General features: G+C 38.4%; 2 protein-coding genes across 2 annotated transcripts in view; one reads left to right on the forward strand and one right to left on the reverse strand.

The window, feature by feature from the left end:
• The first annotated feature begins 879 nt into the window (after positions 1–879).
• LOC146329492 (B-cell receptor CD22-like) lies at positions 880–15,017 on the forward strand. Its single transcript, XM_084714759.1, has 11 exons — positions 880–1,051; positions 2,399–2,746; positions 2,878–3,105; positions 3,881–4,138; positions 4,901–5,161; positions 6,291–6,548; positions 6,649–6,909; positions 12,203–12,284; positions 12,840–12,900; positions 13,903–14,081; positions 14,214–15,017. The coding sequence occupies exons 1-11, from the start codon at positions 982–984 to the stop codon at positions 14,215–14,217; spliced, it is 2,010 nt and encodes a 669-aa protein (XP_084570885.1). The 5' UTR covers positions 880–981; the 3' UTR covers positions 14,218–15,017.
• The window catches only part of LOC146329493 (complement C3-like), a gene marked incomplete at its 5' end in the record, with an annotated part of 35,186 nt that continues 27,322 nt past the window's right edge, over positions 14,290–22,153 (reverse strand). Inside the window, 9 exons of the mRNA XM_084714434.1 lie at positions 14,290–15,901; positions 17,586–17,727; positions 18,038–18,118; positions 18,745–18,828; positions 18,927–19,016; positions 19,289–19,394; positions 20,310–20,399; positions 21,463–21,550; positions 21,817–21,868. Coding sequence (XP_084570560.1) covers positions 15,760–15,901; positions 17,586–17,727; positions 18,038–18,118; positions 18,745–18,828; positions 18,927–19,016; positions 19,289–19,394; positions 20,310–20,399; positions 21,463–21,550; positions 21,817–21,868 — 875 coding nt within the window. The remainder of the gene's footprint in view (positions 15,902–17,585; positions 17,728–18,037; positions 18,119–18,744; positions 18,829–18,926; positions 19,017–19,288; positions 19,395–20,309; positions 20,400–21,462; positions 21,551–21,816; positions 21,869–22,153) is intronic.

Consider the following 22,153-nt stretch of genomic DNA (forward strand, 5'->3'; position numbering starts at 1 on the left):
TGTAAATATTTGCAGAGTCCTACATGTTTATAACAAGTGTTGTGTCATGGTATGACAATGTCATGTGAGTCTAAAGCACACCTCTTCAAATAAAGTATGACCGATTTCTTTTTTTCAAAGTACAGTTATCTCCTGCAGGGCAATGTGATGTATATTTTTAATGTCATCTCTTTAATGTCCTTATTTTTGTATTTTATTTGTATGTTTTTGTTTCAAATAGCTCTTTATCTGTTTTCCTGCCTTCTTAGCATGTTTTCTGTGCCGCTGTGAATTTTATCCTGGAAATCAATAAAATCTTATCTTATATTCATTGGTTTAAATCACTGGACCCCTCAGCTGCAAAGATTTTAGGTTTGCAGAGATCGTACCACTTTCCTCATTGAATCTGATTTAGGCTTCACTCTGGACCATTTAGTTTAATATGCATCAACCCCTAACCAGCATTGTAATATTTAAAATAAACAAATTATAGATTATGAATATAATAAAACATTTTTAGTTTTCAGAAAATAAAAAGGAAGTTTGATGAGGTGTGAAGTTCTGCATCAAACAGTCTGTCACCTTCATCCTTGTTTAGTTGAGCACCACAGACAGACACTAAACTATGACCACACTTGTCTCTTTACTGTCTTACTTGTGTCTAGTGGGGTGTTGTGATGTGGCACAAAACTAATTTCTCAGACTCTCTTAAATAGCGTATATTCACATTTTGACAAACCAGGTTGTATCTTTATTTTCTGTTATGTCCTCTGGTGTTTGCTTCATTACACATGCAAATTATGTAAAGAGGAAGGAAGTTGGGTTTATTTTTAACAACTTCTGTCTACTGCTTTCAGACCACACAGACACATTATCTTATCAAGACAGCCTCCTTCCACTTTAGGTACAAATTTTCTTGTGACTGATTTTTTACTTATAGAACTACAGCTACTACAACTCATGCGCATTATTTACCATCATCATCTGTATCCTCACTGAGAGATGAGAGGAGCGGCTATGAGTTTAACTGCAGCAGCAACTGGATTTATCGTCTTTCTCTTCACTGTACCAGGTGCTGTATGTCTACATTTATCCTGTAATGTATTTACAGTCAGAGCGACCTAAAATGACTTTAGAAAATAACATTTAATTCATTCTTTCAGTCATTCTCGGGTCATGTTTCTTGATTTGACTCATGAAGTGATGCAGTGTGATACCTGTCCTTAAAATGCCCGTCTTGCAAAACTTTTACTTTTGGACATCTTAAGTGACCTTACAGTACAGTTGTGTATAAATGGCTGTTTCTGGATTGTTAGTACACAGTAGTTTGTGGATTTTCACATAAAATCTCTTTATCTAGATGCTGTTAATTGAAGTGTTGTGTACAGTTAGGGTAGCAGGAGAGAAAAATAAATTCTTTGATATACTGTGAAATTCTCTTGATTAATTTATGCTCATCTTTGTTGAGTGGAGGCCTACTCTACTGCAGACACTTGTATAATGCGGAAGTAACATTTTGGAGAGGAGGGTGGACGGGGACACTGATGCAAATCAGATGCAATCACACATTTTATAACACTTACCAACTGTGACAGTGTGGCTGGTTTGTGTCATCACTGGTGCTTGTTCATTGGCACTTTTGGCCACACCAAGTCAAGCCGTGCCACACTGATTTGCATTTCCGCTAGCACTTTTAGCACGCTGAGCTGCGCAGAGTCACGGCTGAGCGACCTTATCTGAAGTGCAGTGGCGAACCGTGACTATTAGAGCTGGGACTTCAATTCAGCCAAAACTTACTAAATAAGCAGCAGATTTTGTTGGAATAAGCATCAGGCAGACAGTGTAACTTGTTACAGCAGCAGGTGTCTGTAGTGTGCAGTTGTCACATGTCAAATTCAGTGGAGGGTCTGTTTACTGTGCTGCACCAATAAATAAGATTCAAGTGTCTGAAAATTGTTTGCTTGGGGACAAAAGCAATTTCAGTCTCCAGAAAAATATCTAATATCCACTGCAGATTCTTTGCTTCACTGCAAAATCCCACCTCGACAAAGGCAGCACTGTCTAGCTAGCCACCTAGCCATAGCACTGATCTCATCTGCTTCATCGCTAGACTACAGGCAAGATAGCACCGGCCTACTGACCTTGATACTATGATTGTCTTTGTCTGCAGAGCCTACATCAGTTGTCCAATCTTGTGCCACAGGTTTTCAGCCCACCTAATGACCTCAGCAGGGTTTCTCTGAGTTTCTCCTCTTTAAAATCCTTCAAAATGAAATGAAAACCTGCAGACTGTTGCACTGTCATCCTCTCCCTTTCTACCCCCTTTCCTGTCTACTCTTCAGCTGTATTTACATAAAGTCCAAAACATAATCTGTTTCTCTGATGCTGTTATGAGTCTGATGGTTTTCTTGTGTTACAGTGGTGCAGTGCCAGAACGGCTGGGGAGTGACTTACCATCATCTTCGTATCTGTGCCTTGGAAGGATCAACAGTGGATATACGCTGCAACTTCACATACCCGTCCACAGTAAAGACAGTTCACAATAAGTTCTGGTTTACTGAAGAGATTAATGGTCATTATAAGAATCTGACAATGGAGCCACAGTATTCAGGTCGTGTGCGTTATATGTGTGGTAACAACAAGAACTGCACTCTGAGAATCACAGACCTGAGAAAGAATGACTCAGCTGTGTACAAGTTCAGATTCCTGACAGACCAAGAAGGTGGGAAATATAGTGGTGTACCTGGGGTCACCCTGTCTGTCACAGGTAATGTTTTCATCGCAATATTTATTAATTTAGTATTATAACTGTTTCACACTGTATAAAGGTCACTTTTCTATGTTTGTGTTTATGTTGACAGTTCAGTCAAGACTTTTGTTCTTTATTCACACATTCAGATCTTCAGGTGCAGGTAGACAGACTAAATGTCTACGAGTCCTCTAGCAGTACAAAGCTGACGTGTCACAGCAGTTGTGTTCTACCTGGTAACCCAAACTACATCTGGTACAAGAATGGAAGGAAAATTCAGGGACACTCACCTCACATCTCTTTAGACTCCATTGATCCTGCAGACAGCTATTACTGTGCTGTAGAAGGACATGAGAACTCCCGCTTTCCTCCAGTGTGTGAGTTTATTTACAGTCTTCCACTAACATAACACCATCTGGTGGAGCATTTCAGCTCATGTACTGTACCATGACTGCATGTGTCTATAATATGGGTGACAATAAATGGCTTGTATTTTGTGGCTAAAAATACAACCATGCATTCTTGCATGCAGTCAGTTTCATCAATAACTGTCTCACTCTGAGGTAACTTAAGGGAGGAGACCAAGTTCTGCAGCTGGTTTACATAAAACTAAATATTCAACTCTGTCCTCGGATATTATGAATATGACTGTGAAGTCTCTTCTCCACACAGATAGAGATAGGGGATAGTTCTACCCAAAGAATAATTAGAGATCAGTTAGTAAACAGAAAATAAAAATAGCAGGTGTGAAATTGGAATCAAGTGCAGAAAACACAAATGCAGGGTCTTCAGAATGTTTATAATGACGGCAAGTTAATTCATAGAAGAAAAAAATAAATATAACATTTGTAACCACACTTTGGAATTGTTGTCACCTAACAAACAACATCATCAGGGGGTCTGTAAATAAATGGTTAGATAATAGGCAAAAATTTGTGCAGTTTGCTGGTAATAATTCTGAGTTTATGGAGGTTAAATGTGGAGTCCCACAAGGGTTGGTCTTGGGCCCAAAACTATTTATTTTATATATTAATGAGATCTGTAAAGTGTCCAAAGTATTGCAGTATCTTCTGTTCGCACATGACACAAAAGTTTTTTGTTCTATAAAATATATCATTCTCATCTTAAAGTTAATGTTTATATCTCCTCCAGATGCTCCAAAGCTTCCCTCTGTGTCAGTGAGTCCCTCTGCTGAGATACTGGAGGGCAGTTCAGTGACTCTGACCTGTAGCAGTGATGCTAAACCAGCAGCTAATTACACCTGGTACAAGAAGAGCCAATCATTGTCCACCAGAGCATCACCGCTTGTCTTCAGCCCTATCCAGTCATCTGACTCCGGAGATTATTACTGTCTAGCTGAGAACTATCTGGGGAAGAGGACATCCAAACACGTCACCATTAATGTGACATGTGAGTAAAATACAGCTTATAAACCACAGAGCAGATGTGTCCAAACTTTCTCCTCTGGTGGGACAAAACTGAAACTTAATGGTGGGCCACAGGCTAGAGGCCAAAACACCTGTTTTATTTTATTTTTTGGTTAAGTTCCTTTCCTTTCCTTTCCTTTCCTTTCCTTTCCTTTACATCCTGCAAAAAAGTTTCTCTGTCCATCATGTAGGGTGAGTTCTCAAGTATGTTTGTGTGGAACAATGTGAGACATGCTTTCAATGCAGTGGTTTAACTTGTGAAAACTAGAGCGTATCAAAATGTGTATTATTGTCTCAATATGTGGGACAACTAGTCACCTTCCCATGTTTAGATTATGAAAAATAATTAATAATTAGTAACTCCAGTTTACTCCACCGTCTTCCACTAATATAACGCCATCTGGTGGAGCATATAAGCTAGTGTATTGCACCATGACTGCATGTGTCTTTAATATGGTGTCTGTCTGTCTGCCTTTTCTGCAATACAGTGGGTTTGGGAGATTTGTGGACTAAAAAATTAAACCTGGCTTTCAGTCAGCATTTAGGATGAGTATATAATGACTGACTCCTGCGTCATTTTCAGATCTGCTGCTATAGTTCCCTGAGCAACTGCAGTGATTTAGACTTTTTAAACTTCAACTTCAACATATGTTAAAAAAAAAAAAAAAAAAAAAGCTTTAAAAACGATATAAGTCACGAGAGTCATGCGTTGTCAACTGATAAAAATCTTTATTCATTTATACAGATGCTCCACAGCTTCCCTCTGTGTCAGTGAGTCCCTCTGGTAAGATAATGGAGGGCAGGTCAGTGATTCTGACCTGTAGCAGTGATGCAAACCCCGCAGCTACTTACACCTGGTTCAATGGGATCCACAAGCTGGCTCAACAATCAGATGGAATTTATAACTTTACTGCCATCCGCGCCGAGGACAGAGGGACCTACTATTGCAGGTCTGAGAACCAACATGGACATATCAACTCTTCATCTCTAGTGATAGACGTTCAGTGTAAGTCACATTTTATTATAAAAGAGACAAAAATCCCATCAAATCCAGCATGCTAATATTAATGGAATATGTCTTCATACATATTGTTTTACTATTTAACACAGTAGTTTTCAAACTGGTGAGTGGGTCACAGGGGGACCTCAGCAACAGGAGGAATATAAAATTTTTATTCCTATCACAATTTTTGGATATTGGAACAAAAGGGAAGAAATAGGGTTGGTTGTTTTCACTGACTGTAATTTATAGTAATCCTACTTTGATCATAGGCTAATTATTTAGATATTATCTTATAACCCCCCAAACAATGTTCAGAGGGGATTCCTTAAGACAAAACACTTTAAAACTGAGTTCCTGTGTTTTAATGTGCATCTATTGCATGGGTCCTTAACCTGGAAAAATTGAGGGAAATTTTTGCTGTATATAAAGTTGCTCTGCTTTTTTGCACCTCAGGACCACTGGATCTATCAGATTCAGGAATGCTACTACAAATATTCCCTTTTTACAACAAAAGGAAGAATAGAAATCACATTAAAGCTCAAAGTACTCTCTCCAACAACATCCATTCATCTTCTCCTTACTGATCAGTTTAAAACATGCCAAAATATTCAGTGAATGCTTTGGGATCAAGTGATTTACAATATTTGTCTTACCAAAATGGGGACTTCTTGCACAGCCACATGGCATTAAATGAGAAATCTGTAATGTATTTATTGTACTAAATCATTAAATATCCATGATATGCCATCCAAGATTAGGGAAACATGCTAATTTGAAATAGGCATACTGGCTTCTCTGACAGCAACACAGAATCACTGCCGGTGGCAAGGAGAAATACACAAGTGAGTGAAACAAAGTTTAATGAATATGATTATGTTGGAGGAAATAAATTAACAGGAGTTTGTTGGTGATATCATTTTTCCCTTTACTTCACTAATATTCAACTTGATTTTTTTTTTTTTAATCAGTTGCATCCCCAATTATTGTTAATGATCAATAAATTGGGGATGTGTGAACTTCTTTCAGCTTCTGAAGGGGGTCATGCTAGAAAAAGTTTGGGAACCACTGACCTAGTTGAAAATCCTGCAAATTCATACTGATGGATTGTCTCTCTGTACTAACTGTCCTCCAGATGGTCCAAGGCATCTCTCTGTGTCAATGAGTCCCCCTGGTAAGGTACTGGAGGGCAGTCCAGTCACTCTGACCTGTAGCAGTGATGCTAACCCAGTAGCTAATCATACCTGGTACAAGGAGAGCCAAGAGCTGCTTCAAGGACAAGAAGGGACTTATCATTTCCCCTCCGTCAGCTCTGAGGACAGCGGGAACTATTTCTGCAAGTCTGAGAACCAATATGGAGAGATCAACTCTTCACTGATTATAGATGTTCAGTGTGAGTCAGATTTTCTGTTTTTATTATACAAAGTATATTCAATCACGCATGCTATATCTCCATATATGTCTCCTTAAATGTTGTTTTAATTGCTCAGCAGATGCTCCAAAGCTTCTCTCTGTGTCAGTGAGTCCCTCTGGTGAGATAGTGGAGGGCAGTTCAGTGACTCTGACCTGTAGCAGTGATGCTAACCCAGCAGCTATTTACACCTGGTACAAGGAGAATGAAGACTCACCAAAAGCATCAGGACAGAACTTCACCATCACTGACATCAGAGCTGAACACAGTGGGAATTATTACTGTGAAGCCCAGAACATAAGAGGATGCCAAAACTCCACTTTGCATCTGAGTATTGTGGCGGGTATGTTTTTCAGTTTACTTGCACACATCAGATGATGTAATGCGTGACATGATCCCTTGTATATAGGAGGAAGCACGTGAGACTGCTGTGTCACACACAAAAGAGTAGCTTTTTTCTTGCTGAAACCTGCAAACATGGTGTCATCACTAAAAAGAAGTAGGATGGGGTGGGAAACAGGAGCACTCAAACAATCAGACAATCTAAACAATTACTGAGACGTATTTGCAAGAGAAAACAGTACAGTAATCACTCATACTGTTCTTTATAAACATCTAGCAGTTTTTCAGACTGACTTCCTGGATTCACTTTGACTTAAAGTACTTGGTGTAATTGAGCTCTTACACAATTTTCTGTCTGGACTTCTTGCGGTTGTAGTGATGTCTCTGTGTTTCCACACCTCTGCAATTTAGTACAATTTTATCATAAGCCATAAAAATAAAGGGCAGAGCTATAGACGCAAGTTGAAATAAACTAGATACTTTCTTTAAAAGACCTTTATGTTCACTAAGTTACACTACAGGGGGTCAATATTCTAGCTTGCCAGGGAGAGTTTGGTGATCCCACAGGAGGACCAATTTTACAGGATTATTTGTCCCTTAGGAGATTCTTTTACATCTCAGAAGACCAAGCATGGCACATGCAAATAAATATATTTTTTGTTTGTTTTATGCTGCTGTTGGTCCCAAACATCTAAAAACACCTCAATTAAGTTTTTTTTTATTTCATCACAGTCTCCTCAAGTGTATGGAAATCAGCAGTCGTTGGAACATCCCCAGCTGTTTTCTTGGCTATCATATGGCTTTCCATCTTCCTACTGATAAGGTGAGTAGATTGAATTACTAAAGCATTATCTTTTTAGCAGTCACTTTAGCTACTAAATTATTGCTTTGTTAGTTTATTTTTTAATTAATTCTCCTAAACAGAAAAAAGGGGGCAGTCAAGCAATCATCCGAACCTGGAGGTAGACCAGACAACAGGGAACAGGTGAGCAACTCTTTCCTCCTCTCTTGGATATTTAAACCCCAGCTATCCTTTTTAATACCTTATATTTCTTTACTTGACTTTGCCTTTGTATTACAGTGCAATTCCATATTGGGAAAGCAAGAACATCCTGTCAATCATTACTACAGAAGTTATGTTCATTTGTCATAATGGTAGTCACTAGGGATTTAACAATTCATTCATACATCTGATGCATCGAACTTTAATGTCTAAGATACGAGTGCATCCGTTCAGATGGCCTGTATCGGTAAAAGGCTGAACATGAATTGGAAACAAATCGATGCAGCACTAGTGCATCGATACATCTCATTAGGATGCGCATATGTTTCATTTTTGACATCAAGGAGCTGCCACTATAACTTTCCTTTATTTTCTCTTTCCTCCTACCTCTGCCTGCACTGCTTTCGCTGAGCGCCTGCTGCTGCGATGACTCAAAACAAGCGCTCCCCCTCACTTACTTGTGTCTCCTTTTCAATTCCTTAAAACAGACCATGCTTAAAACAGCAACAGAAGTGACATTGTACTGTGTCGGACCACCAAACTTTCATAACGTGCAAGTGTAGAATAAGTTTTGGATTTTATAAGAAAGACGAGAAACACTGCTGGAAATCATTTATGCAAAATGTGTCGGACAGCGGAGAACAGAGACACGAGTTTGACCCACAGAGACGTCATGTCACTGTGAGAGCAGGTAACACGGAGCATCACTGTTCCTCCAAATTAATCAAAACCACAGCTCTCTTCATATGAAACAGAGTAGAATATCATCTTACTGCAAATATACTAATATTTTAAACAGTTTTAAAGTTTGTTCACAGATTCTCATTTACACTACAGTATCTTATTTACACATGAGACTCATAATAAAGATGTTAACACCATTGTAATGTCTCCTTCTCTCTGTCTCTACTGTTACTATATTTAGTAAAACTAGCATGCTTTCTTTTTGCAACTAATAGCACTCAGCGCTACAAATGTAGCCTTAATTGAATGAAAATGTAAAGATTCACACATTGCATTATCTTGTATTGCATCATATCATATCGTGTCAGGACAGAACTGAATCATATCGAACCAAATCGTTAGCCATTTAAAAATTTCTAAGATATATCATATCATTCAACATGTATAGAGATACGAATCAAATCGGTCTCAGTCAGTGAGATACACACCCCTAGTAGTCGCCCAATAGCCCCCAAACCATGAAATACCCATGATGGGGAAGAGGCTGCAACTTCACAAATAGATGCAGATAAAACCAAACCAAAATGCCTCAGTGATTACACTTGTAATTCACTGCCTAGATGAAAAGTTCCACCTTGCTATCATCTGCAGCACGCCACTCTTGTGCATCCATAAGATAAGATCCACCAGGATCTGCCCTCATGCCAGCTCATATTATATGAAACCCCCATTCTTGAGTCTTAGCAATCAATTAGAAATGACAAAGGACAGCCTGTGACCATGACACACAAAGACCATGTTCTTCCATGTGCCTTCTTGGAGTTTGCAAGCTCTACCGCAAGTCAAGTGCAACAGACGTAAAATCTAAAAGCAGTTTTGTGTTTTCAGTGTCTACTTAATCAGGTGGAGGAGCAGGAGGACCTTCACTATGCCAGTATCCACTTCTCCAATAACGAGACAGATCCTGTGTACTGCAACATCTCTGCAGCTGGATATCGCAGACACAAAAAGGAGGAAGAAGAAGAAGAAGTTGAGTACACAACTGTCAAATTTAACAGTGATAGTACTACCCCAAGGTGAGCATCTCTTCTCACAGGAATATTATTCTCACTAAAACCTCAATATTACATGCATTGAGTAGAACTGATGATCAAGTATTGAATTTTAACACTTTAATTTCTATTGCAATTGCTTGTTACATTTTTACTCTAAGCAAAAGATGTGTTAGTTGATACTTAATTTGCACGATCCTCTGATTTTTTTTTATTTTGTTTTCCCTCTCAGAACCAGAGGTCCAGAAACTGAGGATGAGTCAGCTTCACTGTACAGTACAGTCACCAAAACTGTTGGATACAACAGGAATCTCTAGTCTTTCTTTTTTTTTCTTTTTTTAATTTTCAGCCATGCTAGTTCCATGGGTCAAGGAATGGCAAAGTTAGTCGTTCAGTCAGCCTGTTAGACATTTGGTCCACTGCTTCGGCCCAGACTGAAATAGCTCAACAACCACTCAAAGGACTCTTATAGATTTTATACCGACATTCATGGTCCTCATTTCTTGTCTTTTCACCTGTTTCGGAATCAGACATGTCTCAACCACGGTTTGCTGAATGACCATGAAATTTGCTACAGACATTCATATCCCTCACAATGAGGAACTTACAATGACTGTCGTGGTCCTTTAACTCGTTTACTAGCAGGTTAAAATTTTAATTTGTCCAATACTTTGATTTATGACCAAAACAGCTAGGGACAATCCCATCAGCTGCAACTGCATTTTTTTCTGTTTAGTACAAATGCTAGCATGCTAACACACTAATCAGCTTGACACTCTCTGTCAAGGAGGATCCACTTGTAAGAATTATTGTTCCATAATGCTACTACTGGTCATAAACCCCACAATGTACCTTTAAAGGAGAAATATGTAATATATTTATTGTAATAAATCATTAAATGACCATCAGAGATCAAGGAAACATCTCAACCTAAAATACTACTCTGTCAACAGCGCTACAGCTTACAGCTGTGTCACCCCCTTCGATATTGTGATCAGGGGAGAAATATAGAGTGAAATAAGTTACTCATATAGAGAGATATAGATAGATATAAATAATAATTGTGGGATGGTGAGGTGTAAACTTTTTGCAGTTTGTAGTTTCAGAGAACTGCCACTAGATGTTAGTAAAGAGTCAAATAGAAAATCACTTCCAAAATGCTGACAGGAAGTACATTTCTCTTCTGTATATACAGCCTGTTTGATGTCTGATTGTTTTCTGCTGTCCGTTTTTACCACTTCCATCACCACAACTGTTTTTTTCCAGATATCTCTGTTTAATTTTCTGTCTATTATTGTTATGTATATGTATATTTTTAAAATAGAAATACATGTAAATGTATTCTTTTCTCAAATATATAAGTTACAATCGCTGCTCATTAAAGTTATATTTTATTTCCTTTTTTAACCTCTTCTGTTCTGTATTGCATTTGTTTACATTCTTCCCTGCTCTTTTTTCTATTATTTTATTTTATGAATAAATAAAAATGTGTTCAAAACACTCACAGCTCATGTCAACAACAATATGCTGGAAAGCAATGGACCGGACAATACTGGAGTTCCAGAACAGCAGGAGTAGCTCAGCAAAGTCATATCCAAAAACAGTGTGAAGAGGAATTACAGTCTGTGACAGTCAAAGTACATGAACTGAATATGTTCAACTTCATTAAAGACACTGTAAACAAGCTGCTAGTCTTTGTTAACACATTACAGGCTGAACACACTGAAGGCAGACTGCATTTGGAGAATGAGCAGGCCACAAAACTGCTCTCTCATTCAGTCTCACGTACATTACATTGTGAAGCTGAGTTTGCAATACAACAGTTTTCTCAGCCATTTACTGACATCTGTTTCAAACTGCTTATTAATAGTGTAAAGAGGAAGGAAGTCAGTTTTATTTTAATGCTCACATTCTGTCTCTTGCTGGGACTCCTGACCACAGTGGACCATCACAGTTCAAGAACGCTTCTTTTTGTACTGTAAGTAGAATTGTTTGAAGCAACTAATATATATTTTGTGTACTTTTGTACTGTTTTTGTGTTAATGACCTTCTTTTGCGTTTCATCATCACTGAGGCCACAGAGAGATGAGAGGATCAGTCATGACTTTAACAGCAGCAGGGGGTGGATTTGTTGTCTTCCTTCTCTCTATGCCAGGTAAGCTACTTTTTACCCACATTATAATGCTATGTGCCTTACATGTACACTTATTAAGAGCAGACTTAAGAGGGATTAAAAACATAAAATGCAATATGACCACACAGACACAAGTTGGTGGGGCAAAAGTTTGCAGCACATCAACCCTGGTTAAAATTTATAGTAGTATTGGACCTTTTAAAGGCACATATAGAGGCCAACTAATTTTCAAGTATGTAGGATATATATATATATGTACTATATGTGTGTGTGTGTGTGTGTGTGTGTGTGGTACTGCATGACATTTTCATCACTGGAAGGGATTTTGTTTTTCCTTTTTTATATTGTCACTATTTTAGGCCAACAGACCTAAACAGTTTGTAACAGCCTGATTAACTGTCAGTGTCTCATCACTACCTAGGCTCATGGAAATCAACAGCTGCTGGAACAACGACTGCTGTTCTCCTGACTGTCATAATCCTGGCTGTATATATACTGCATAGGTAAGCAGTTCAACACCACACTCTGTCTCTCTGTCCCTCCATCCAGCCACGTTCCCACTTCATCAAACCGCTGCCATTCTCTTCCTCTTCACCACATGCCCTTCTTTCCCCATCACCTGACTGTCCCATCCATCTATTCATCCGTTCCCACATCTGTCATCAGCCCTGCAGTTACCTGACCCTCCCCACCCGCCTGCTCACCTGGCCTCTTGACCACCCCATTTTTGTTCTGAGCCCTTGTCAGTTCATCCTAGTTGTTTTGATGGTTTCCGGCTTTGTGCTTTTGCATTCAAGTGTCTGTCATTGTATTACTTTACATGGACCTCTACCTGTCTACCTGTCTGCTGGCCTTCCTACCTGTACATCTCTGTAAGCTGCTTCTTCTGTAAATCACTGAAGTGCTGTTGTCATGGTTTGGGGTTTTTGTAGGTTATTTCCTGTTTTATTTTGTAGTCCTGTTCCTCCCTCATGCCTCTTGTCTTTACTTCCTGTCTTTGTCTTTTTCCAACCTTTTTGATTGTCATTTGTTTCACCTGTCTGTCCACCTGTGTGCAGAAAAAAGAGGACCTTCAAGCAATCGTCTGAGCCCAGAGAGCAACCAGACAACAGGGAACAGGTGAGGAAGAGGAGTTACCCTCTATCACCCTTGTACATGTGCTGGAAAACCTTGAAAATGCTTGAATTTTAATGTTATAAAGGTTTGAAAAGTCTTTGGATTTTGGTTAAAGTGCTTAAAACTGCTTAAAATTGTCATCACATTGCTTTTGTTTAGTTAAGGTTTAAGATGAAGAAATAAAATGAGTCAGATATTTGCAGAGCCAGATTTTACAGGAAGTGAATTATTAATCATTAATTTATTGCATATAAGAATTGAATTAATTAAACATATTAATTGATAATGAATCAATAGTCTAGAAATGGCATTAACTGCACCTCATTTGACATTGTTTTGTCTGGTGGAGCCATTCATTGGATAAAGAAACTTAAAATGAGAAAAAAAGATTAAAACAAGAAATAAAAAGAAAATTAGAATAATATGAGCAAAAAATGTGTTTTATATCTTATTAATTATTTGTGATTCATCAATTAATCAGTTGTTAGCATTTTCAACTAAGGAAAATACACAAATTGCATAACCCTTAATAAGAAGCAAAGTCTACTTACAGACAGGTGACACATTTTGACATTAAACTTTCTGACACAAATCATAATTTTGGTTGATAATACCACGATAACATCTAATTTAATGTGATGAAGAGGTGAAATAATTATTTTGTATTTAAATATGTCACTTATCACAGCTCGGTAAAGCTTGAAAATGCACGTTGAAAATACTTGAAAAGAACTTGAATTCAACTTTGGACAAGGTGTACGAACCCTGAAATTGTGATTTTAACTGAAATGTGCAAATCTGATTTTGAGGACCTCAGAACAGACAAAGTCTTCAGGACTCCCTGTGATTTCTGGTGCCCCTCTATGCCCAAATTACTGAATCGTGGAAGTTGGCTGGTTTGTCTCATTTCCAGCTACTGTATTGCAGTGTGTTGCATAATAATAATAATGATAATAATAATAATAAATGAATCTTGTTTACATCTTGCAATATCTACCCACGCAGAGACAGTTGGATGACCAGCAGGATGACCTTCACTATGCCAGTATCCAGTTCTTCAAGAACCAGGCAGATCCTCTCTATTCCAACATCAGACCATCTCAGCCCTTCAGACGCGAGGAGGACGAGGACGAGAGTGTTGAGTACGGCGTCGTCAAATTTAACAGCCGCAGAACCGACCCGAGGTGAGCAGCTCCTCTCACAAGAACACTATCCTGACTTTAAGAATAATTCATTACATTATCAGCAATAATATAGTATCATTTCTGATCTTATCAGCAGAATTAATCTGATTAAATTTTGTCTTTGAAAAACAGATAACAGAGGTCCACTGGGTAGGATTCAGCACCATCAACAAAACCTGCTGAACACAAAGACAAAGACTCTACAGCCTTGTATTTTTTTTATTGGGTGATTTGTTTATTTAAGCAGAAAACCACTGAATTGAGCATACAGCATTGAGACATACAACCATACATTTAAAACAGAAATTCAAATTTACAAACTTTACAAACAGAACATTTAAAAAAGTTAAGTTTGCTATTTTAGTCAGCACCGTTTGGCTCAACATGTTGCATAAACTTGCTGATGCATTTTATTGTATATATTCTATAATCTTTGGAGGATTTAAATTAGTTGTACGTACTCAATGAAGAAAAAATATTTTGCTTTTTTTCATTGTTGCCCTGTTATTTGGATGGACGCCTCATTGTTTTAACACCAGTAACTACAGCTGATTGTTGGGTGATTGTTGGGAATTGGGCCATTTTATGTACGTTCTCAATCTGAATTCTAAAAATTTGTAAATTAATTGACCTGTTAACTAAAAAAACATTTGTCAACCTTTTAATTTGAAATAATGAGTATTAACTTTGTATTAAGGATGGTAATGATGAAGTCTTTTACCATTATTTTAAGACATTTTGACAATTTGTTTAACTTATTTTGTCTTGTTAACCATTATTTATTCCATGGCTTTCTTAAACACTTGATTCTGACTGGTCAATGACAGCATTCTAAGGTCTGTTATTTCTGTCTGTTGCTATGAAGAACAGATCGTTTGCTGTGGATGCAGCTCTGATCATATACTTTGGATGAGCAATAAAATCATTTAAAAAAGTTTTTTGTGTCAAATTATTGATTTCTTGGGTGAATAACCATGTAATAAGCTGGATAATGCACAATGAGCAGGTCATTATCATGAAATAAACGACTTCAGGATGATTCAAGACGCCTCCGCTTTGCGTTGGGGTCCTGCATCAGCATATCAGGGTTTATTTTGCAATAATGACCTGCTCGCTGTTCTTCATCCCTCACTTATTTCATGGCTGTGTTAACTCCCTGATTCTGACTGATCAGTTACGGCATTCTCAGGTCAGTTATTTCTGAGTAACAGACCGTTGCTATGGACACAGTTCTGATCAATAAAATCATTTCAAACTCAATAAGATAAATTTTAAATTAATATTTTGCATTAATTTTTAACTTTTTTAAAGTAAGAAGCCGTGTAAAAATTATTTTACGCAGCTGTGTGTTTGGGTTTATTTCTCAGTGATGAGCCACTCACTGTACATTATCTATTACATAAAAGCGATAATACCTGTTGAGGAGGCTGTTTAGTGTGCTGTTCTTCCTTTTTCTTTTTGCAGACAGTTGTATTTAGTCGTTCCTCATTCCTGTATCATCACAGTAGAGAAAACCCTCATCTGTGTTGCTGTCTTGTTCTACTTTCACTTCTTTTTCTGTGGTAAAAATACCTAAGAATCCCCTTAGTGCACAGGCTGTGTGGAAGTGATCTTTGAATCTTTGTGTGCACAGCTGTTCGGTACAGAAGAACGATGTCCAGTCGCTGCTCTGACACCACTACAGCCTGCAGTGGTTGACAGACAGGTCATACGCCATTTCATCGAGGCTTTTGCATTTAGCTTGCAGGCTGACGTTGCTGGAGCACTCTGCAGGCGAAGGCCAGCGTTCCACCCAGGTGTCCTTTCCTAACATGTACAAGCTGACAGACAAGGGAGCAAAAAGAGAGGAAAGACAGGAGTTTACATGGTTGAAGTCGTATTAAAGTAGATCAGGAGTGCATCTTGCCTCAAAATGATTGTGATGCATCTTTCACGGCAGTCTAATTATTTCAAGAATATTATAGGTGTTAACGTTTCTTTGTTTCTGTTAATCTTGTCAGTGATTGGAAGGTGGGATCTTAAGGGCTTCCTTCTTCTGAGTAGGAAACAAAAATAAAATGGCTGTTTTAAAGGTCCAGTGTGCAAGACATGCACGAATTTATCAGCAGAATATGGCAGGTTTTTTTTCTTTATTTTATACCAACACTGTGCAAAGCTGTCATCACAGCAAACGGTGGCTAACTTTGAAGAAATATAAAATATCAGAGAGCAAAAAATGTTTGCACACTTGTAGGTAGACAAGTGCATAGGAGAAGACCATGGGTCCACAAAAAAAGCAAAAAGCACCAGATTCAAAAACTCTCTTTTACTGCAGGATACAGAGATTAATCTGGTGGTGTCAGATTTTGTTCTTGGGGAGTGAATTATGTTTTCTCAAACCCCAGTTTGATGCAGCAATAGTTTTTTACAAGAAAGAAAGCCCAAAAAAAGTACTTAGCCCAACAAACTCTCCCTGGACCTCACACCATCCCTTCATTTTTCTAAATTTAAACACAGTGTATATAATATCACTAGATGTGTCTGTGTCTGATAAAATGAGGAGCTAAAGTGGGTATGGCCTTTTATCTGGGGGTGGAACAGTCCTCTTTTGTTTAGGCAATATCAAGCAATGTGGAGATGTGCGCAGATGAAAATTTTATAGGTAAACATCAACCACAAATGGTTCTAACCAATCAAACATTAGAAGATTTATGGTCAAAACAGCAAGCAATCATATAAACTATTACCAGTTACAACTAACTCCTCATGTACACTATTTCTCACATGTAATATAAGCAACCAACATTCAAATGACAGTGTTTGAGGACACATGTGAAATCAGTGTGCTTTGTCAAAAAGAGAAATAGTAATTCAAACTATAACCCACTCTGCAGAAGACTATTAGTGCCAGGCCCTAGGAAAAAAAAAAGACAAAAGGATGATTTTTCTGTTTCATTTTGCATTCGAGAATCACGTGCAGCGGCAGATATTGAGAATTAAGTCAAAATAAATCAGAGAAGAATTTTCTTTTAAATTCGGCATTTTGAAAATAAAGGTGAAATGCCCGAAATAAACCTGAAAGTTCAAGATTAAAGTCAAACTTTTGAGAAACTACTAACTAACGTTGGCACCTGTGACTGCCTCTCCACAAAATGCCTTTTGGAGATGAATTGGTGAAGTCGTACTTCAGAATCGATTTTAGTAACAAGGACATTCTTTCGCTTTGAGTGAATTAAAAAAAAAAGGTGTGGTAATCAGTGTTTGCACTGTGAAGAGATTGTGCTGAAAACTTGATCTGCTCAAACTACACAAACTTGGAAGAAGTGGCTGCATTTGTGCAAAAACAGCTGGTAATAAACAAATGCAAGGATGCAGTTCAGAGAGGATATGTTGAATCACAAGGCACAAGACTGCAAGCATCCCACTTTTCCTACTTTGGTAGCTTATATGCATGGCAGTTGGAAAAGATGGATGATTGAACACATTTTTTGTAATACGTATATTTCTCTTTCTTGCTCTCCTTACCTTTCACCGTCAACGATCCACACGTCTTCTTTGGGGCCGATGATGAGGTACTCGGAGCCCTGCTTCAGGTTGAGTCCGTCTCTGCAGCCTCCATGTGACATGAAAAACCTCCTCATGCCCACTTCAACTCCAGCCTCCACACCTGGACGGTCGGAGGAAGGGATTCAGATAAAATATGGAGGGAGAAGGAAAAATGTTCTGATATTAACTTCTGCCAGGTTAAACCACTGTTTGTGTTAAAGGAGTGATATAAACACCGTCAGCTCCCTGTTGTTGAGTTGCTCAGACTCAGGGAGCAGCTGCAGCAGCGGGAGCAGAAACGTTTTAGCAACTGACAGATTCTTTTTTGTCTGGTTTGTGGAATTAATTATGTAATAAATCTCAACGCAAACACGCCCAGTTTATATGCTCACTATTATGTACATGGTTAGAAGACACACTTCATGACTCACCCAGCTTGATGTCTCGCATGATCTCCATCTCGTATTTGTCGTAGTAACTCTGGGTGACACTTGACACCCTCACTTTGAAAACTGAAGCGCAAAAGAAAAAAAAAAGTGTTATTTTTGCCCTGTGGCCTGCGGTGATGAGGTCACGAAATTTGTTGGTGATGTCCATGATCCAGAGACGATGAATCCAGGCATGTCCATGATTTTCTATTGCCACAGTGGTGTCAAGATTTTAACTTGTATACAAGAAATAATGTATCTGAATAGGCAAAATTGCCGCAAACTGTACAAACGTTACTATTTTACCTATTAATTTTACTAACAGTGTGAATTGCTATGTTAGTCTAATAAGAGAAATCACAAATAAATAGACTTATGATTAATCCTATTAGAGCAAAAACATAAATTCTCGCTGAGGAAACACCACAGCAACACTTGTGATTATTTCTTCTCATTTTTCAGGGGTATTACAATAACTGCAAATAATGCAACTCATGTTATTTCCGCATTTGTCTTATTGTGATGAATTAAGACAATGTAATGTCCCCCTACTGTATTTTTTGTGCTTCTGGTCACTCATATTGGAATACTGTAAAAGCATTTGATTGGCAATAACCCACTGAAGACATGAGACTTGCTCTGGCAACCTTTGAACTTAAAAACTGTTCAGCTGTGTGTTAAAGCTGTGAGTGTGCGACAGTGTGTCGTACCGTGGTGTAAAGACTTGCAGGCAAACGTCTCTCTGTCTTTGTTGGGGAAGTTTTCGCTGTCCGTTTTGGAGACACAACAGTCACCTGGAGATTGTGAGCACATAAAAAAATGAAATGACAAGAACATGACAGACGCCATCAACATACACTCGTGCACTGCTGCAGACACATCCACACTTTACCATGCGTGCAGCGGCAGATGTTGTCCCTGCAGATGCGAGACAGCGCCTCTTTGTCCTCTCTGGGAGTGTAGGTGCGACTGCAGCGGTGATCTGTGCCAAGGAGAGAGCAAAAATACGATACCTGTCATATTAAAAGTTACAATATTATTTCAATATTACAATAAATACACAGGACTCAAAGTCTCATATTGGTCTAAATTGAGCATGTTTTTGTCTCTGAGACACAGGCCAGACAAAAACGAGATCTTATTTTGAACTTTTCCTTTCTTCTGGGTAGAATGTAGTAAAAAGTTACAGGTGAAGTCTGAGAGAATTCTCCTGAGCTCTGCTGTAATGTGATGGTCAGGACGTTTTTCTCCTACCTGGGTTGTAATACTCATAGACGGTAACGGAGGATGGCTGGAGGAGGCCGACTCTAAATCTCTGCTGGAGCCTGAAGATCAGGATCTCTGGCTCTCTGTGAGACACCTGAGATGAGGACAGAGGACGATGATTTAGTGCAACTAAGAAAATTAACGAGCCTGAGCTCCCAGGCATAGAGTCTTGCTTTAAGCTGCTGGTTCTCCTCAAATCTGGGGCCACTGTAAAAGAGACATCCTCTGGGTTTTGCAGGAAAAAAAAAATCCAGATAACTCAACTCAGATAACACAAAAACAACTTTGAGTTTGTGCAAGTCAGCGACATTTAACAGGAAGTCAGACTCCCTCTGGTTGCAAACTAGTTTGTTCCATGCTTTTTTTTATCGTTGGGCTTATATCCACAGCATTATGATGGTAAAAATAATTGAACATTTCTAGGGTTCAGCTTGCTGCACGGCAAAAAATGTGTTGCACAGGTGTGGAACAGTATTTGCAGATCAAGCCCTATTCAGTGGATAAGACAGATGCTATCAAACCCTCTATTAGAAAGGATAAGTAAGTAAAGTTTCTTGTATAACACATTTCACAGAATCACAAAGTGCTTTACATCAGTACAAGGAATAGACTATTTTAAGACAATAATGGAAACAGGCTCATACGAACATGCCACGTCAGATTCAACAAATGCTAGTGTGGCAAGGGGAGTTCTGGTTGGTGTGGTGTCAGTAAGGGGAGCCGGTCAGCCAGGTCAGAGAGTGCCACGATCTGACAACTTTATTAAAAAAATGCTGGCGGGGGAAGAGTTAAAGAAAAGTCAAAGTTCTCTGACTCCAGCCTCTAGAATTTGAGTGTTTACTGGTTCCTTTGGTTCTCTGTGACAGCAGACTGGGTATCTTTGGGTTGTTGGGACGTCATCTTGGGCTTTGGAAGGCACAACATTTTGCGGATTTTCTGACATTTTGTGGAATGGACGGCTGACCGAGAAGCTGATCGACAGGGTTGATGACCAGTGTAATTGTCTTACCTTGAACAAGTGGATGATCAGAGAGCCTCTGTCACTCAGGTTATCAACAACCTGGAAGTTATTGATGTAACGGTCCACTGAGTTGGATAACTGGACAAACACACACATATGCACAGATTCAGAATCACGATGTAGTAAACTTTTCAGAAACTTTGACTGGGATGTTGCACCAATCAGGTGACGTATGTTGCCTTTGAAATGTGCCTTCTGCACTACATTCTTCCTTGGGGGAAAAAAATGCCCAGTGGAATTTTAAGACAATTAAAGGGACAGGTCACCCCAAAATCAGAACTAGATATTTTTCTCTCAAGACAAAAAACAAAAAGTTCACAAAATGTTTGAGTCCATTATTGATTTCCGTTAAAAATATTGGAGACCAGAGTTATTGAAAAATATGCTCCTGGTTATTTTTCTTAGTCTCTGTAATGGTAGGAATTCTGATAATCGGTCCAAGAAAAGCTAAGAAGTAGGAGAGGATTTGTTTTCTAAAATAAGAGTAAGTATTTCTGTGAAAAACAGTAATTATTATTCTGCATTTTTTTTAAAGAAAATCTATCATATCATTTAATAAATACAAACAGGAACTGAAGTTCTAATTCTAATTTCAGGACTGATGTAGTGAATGAATTAACCAAATTCGAGAAACTTTTCAACAAAGACCTTGTTGTGAGCAGTTTCATGTAGGAAGTACTTTCTTTCTGCAGGAGAATCTACCGGAACTACTTTCTGTCTAACAGAAACAGGTCTGTGAAAAGGATTAGTTCACCTAAAAATGAAAATTTATTCAAGTCAAGTCAAGACAGTTTAAGCGAATCGTGACCAGTTTAGGGTGAACAAGTAATTTAAGTTACTGGGTCTTCATTTTTGGAACGAGACAGTGGTTTTGAATTTTTCAACTGTGTTTTTTGAGCAGCACAGGACTTGTGCCATTTAGTCCCATTATACTGGAGATCAGGCAGGCAGATATGTCCAAAACTCTGCAACTCACACCAAAAACAATGTAGATGGATTAATAGCACTACAGGCCAGGGGTCAAATATGTATTTTTGATTTGGCGGTGAACTGTCCCTTTAATAATTCAACTCAGGTAAATTATTCTCTGTGCCAGAAAAAAAAAATCCCTCGTGGCTGTAACTCTTAAAAATCTGATTACCCTCTCCAGATCTGAGTTTTCTGGGGTGAAGCCAGTGGGCAGACTTATATCCAGAACCACCATCCTCACGTCTCTGGGTCCCAAAGCTCTGTGGGATAGAAAGATTTCAGCAGAAAGAAAATCTCCGAATCATCAATGGATCAAAACACTCATAAAACTCTGCAGACGTGTGAGCGGCGGCATATCAACTTAGACCAATCACAGACTAGATACATCATCATTCAATTTACATCTAAATAGGCCCTGAAGTGAAAGATAAAATGTTGTACCTCTGCACATTTTTAGTTTGTTTATTCCATTTATTTAACTTTAATTAAAGTTACAAAGGTTACAACGACACTGACAATCACTCACCTCACTTTGATGGTGATCTGATAGGACTTTTCCACATCTTCCGGAGGCTTTTCTGTCACAGCACAGAAAGTTTTATTTAATGTACAGAGGTTGAGTTTCTCATCCTGCAGACTTAACATATATAATACCATATTTTACTTTGCTATTTTTCTTCAGAATTCTTGTTCTTCTTTGCAGCTATCGTAATTAAAATACTCAGTTTTGAGCAACCTTGTTTTGAGTTTGTGTGTTTGTTTTTTTCATTTTTTTGTTCCTACAGCTGTGACAATTGTTTCATTGGCTGTCAGTTGCTAGCACCTTCTTTGATCATCGATTGATCGGTTTGAGTTTTTTTTTT

Source organism: Lutjanus erythropterus, chromosome 3, assembly GCF_056507025.1.
Source record: "Lutjanus erythropterus isolate fLutEry1 chromosome 3, fLutEry1.hap2, whole genome shotgun sequence".
NCBI classification, from domain to species: domain Eukaryota; kingdom Metazoa; phylum Chordata; class Actinopteri; order Lutjaniformes; family Lutjanidae; genus Lutjanus; species Lutjanus erythropterus.

What these genes read in the sequence shown, in the direction of transcription:
- LOC146329492 (XM_084714759.1), top strand. Translation starts at nt 982, where the DNA reads ATGAGAGGAGCGGCTATGAGTTTAACTGCAGCAGCAACTGGATTTATC. An exon ending in CTCCCGCTTTCCTCCAGTGT is followed by an intron (nt 3,106 to 3,880) that starts GTGAGTTTATTT and finishes TATCTCCTCCAG; the next exon opens with ATGCTCCAAAGCTTCCCTCT. An exon ending in TCTAGTGATAGACGTTCAGT is followed by an intron (nt 5,162 to 6,290) that starts GTAAGTCACATT and finishes ACTGTCCTCCAG; the next exon opens with ATGGTCCAAGGCATCTCTCT.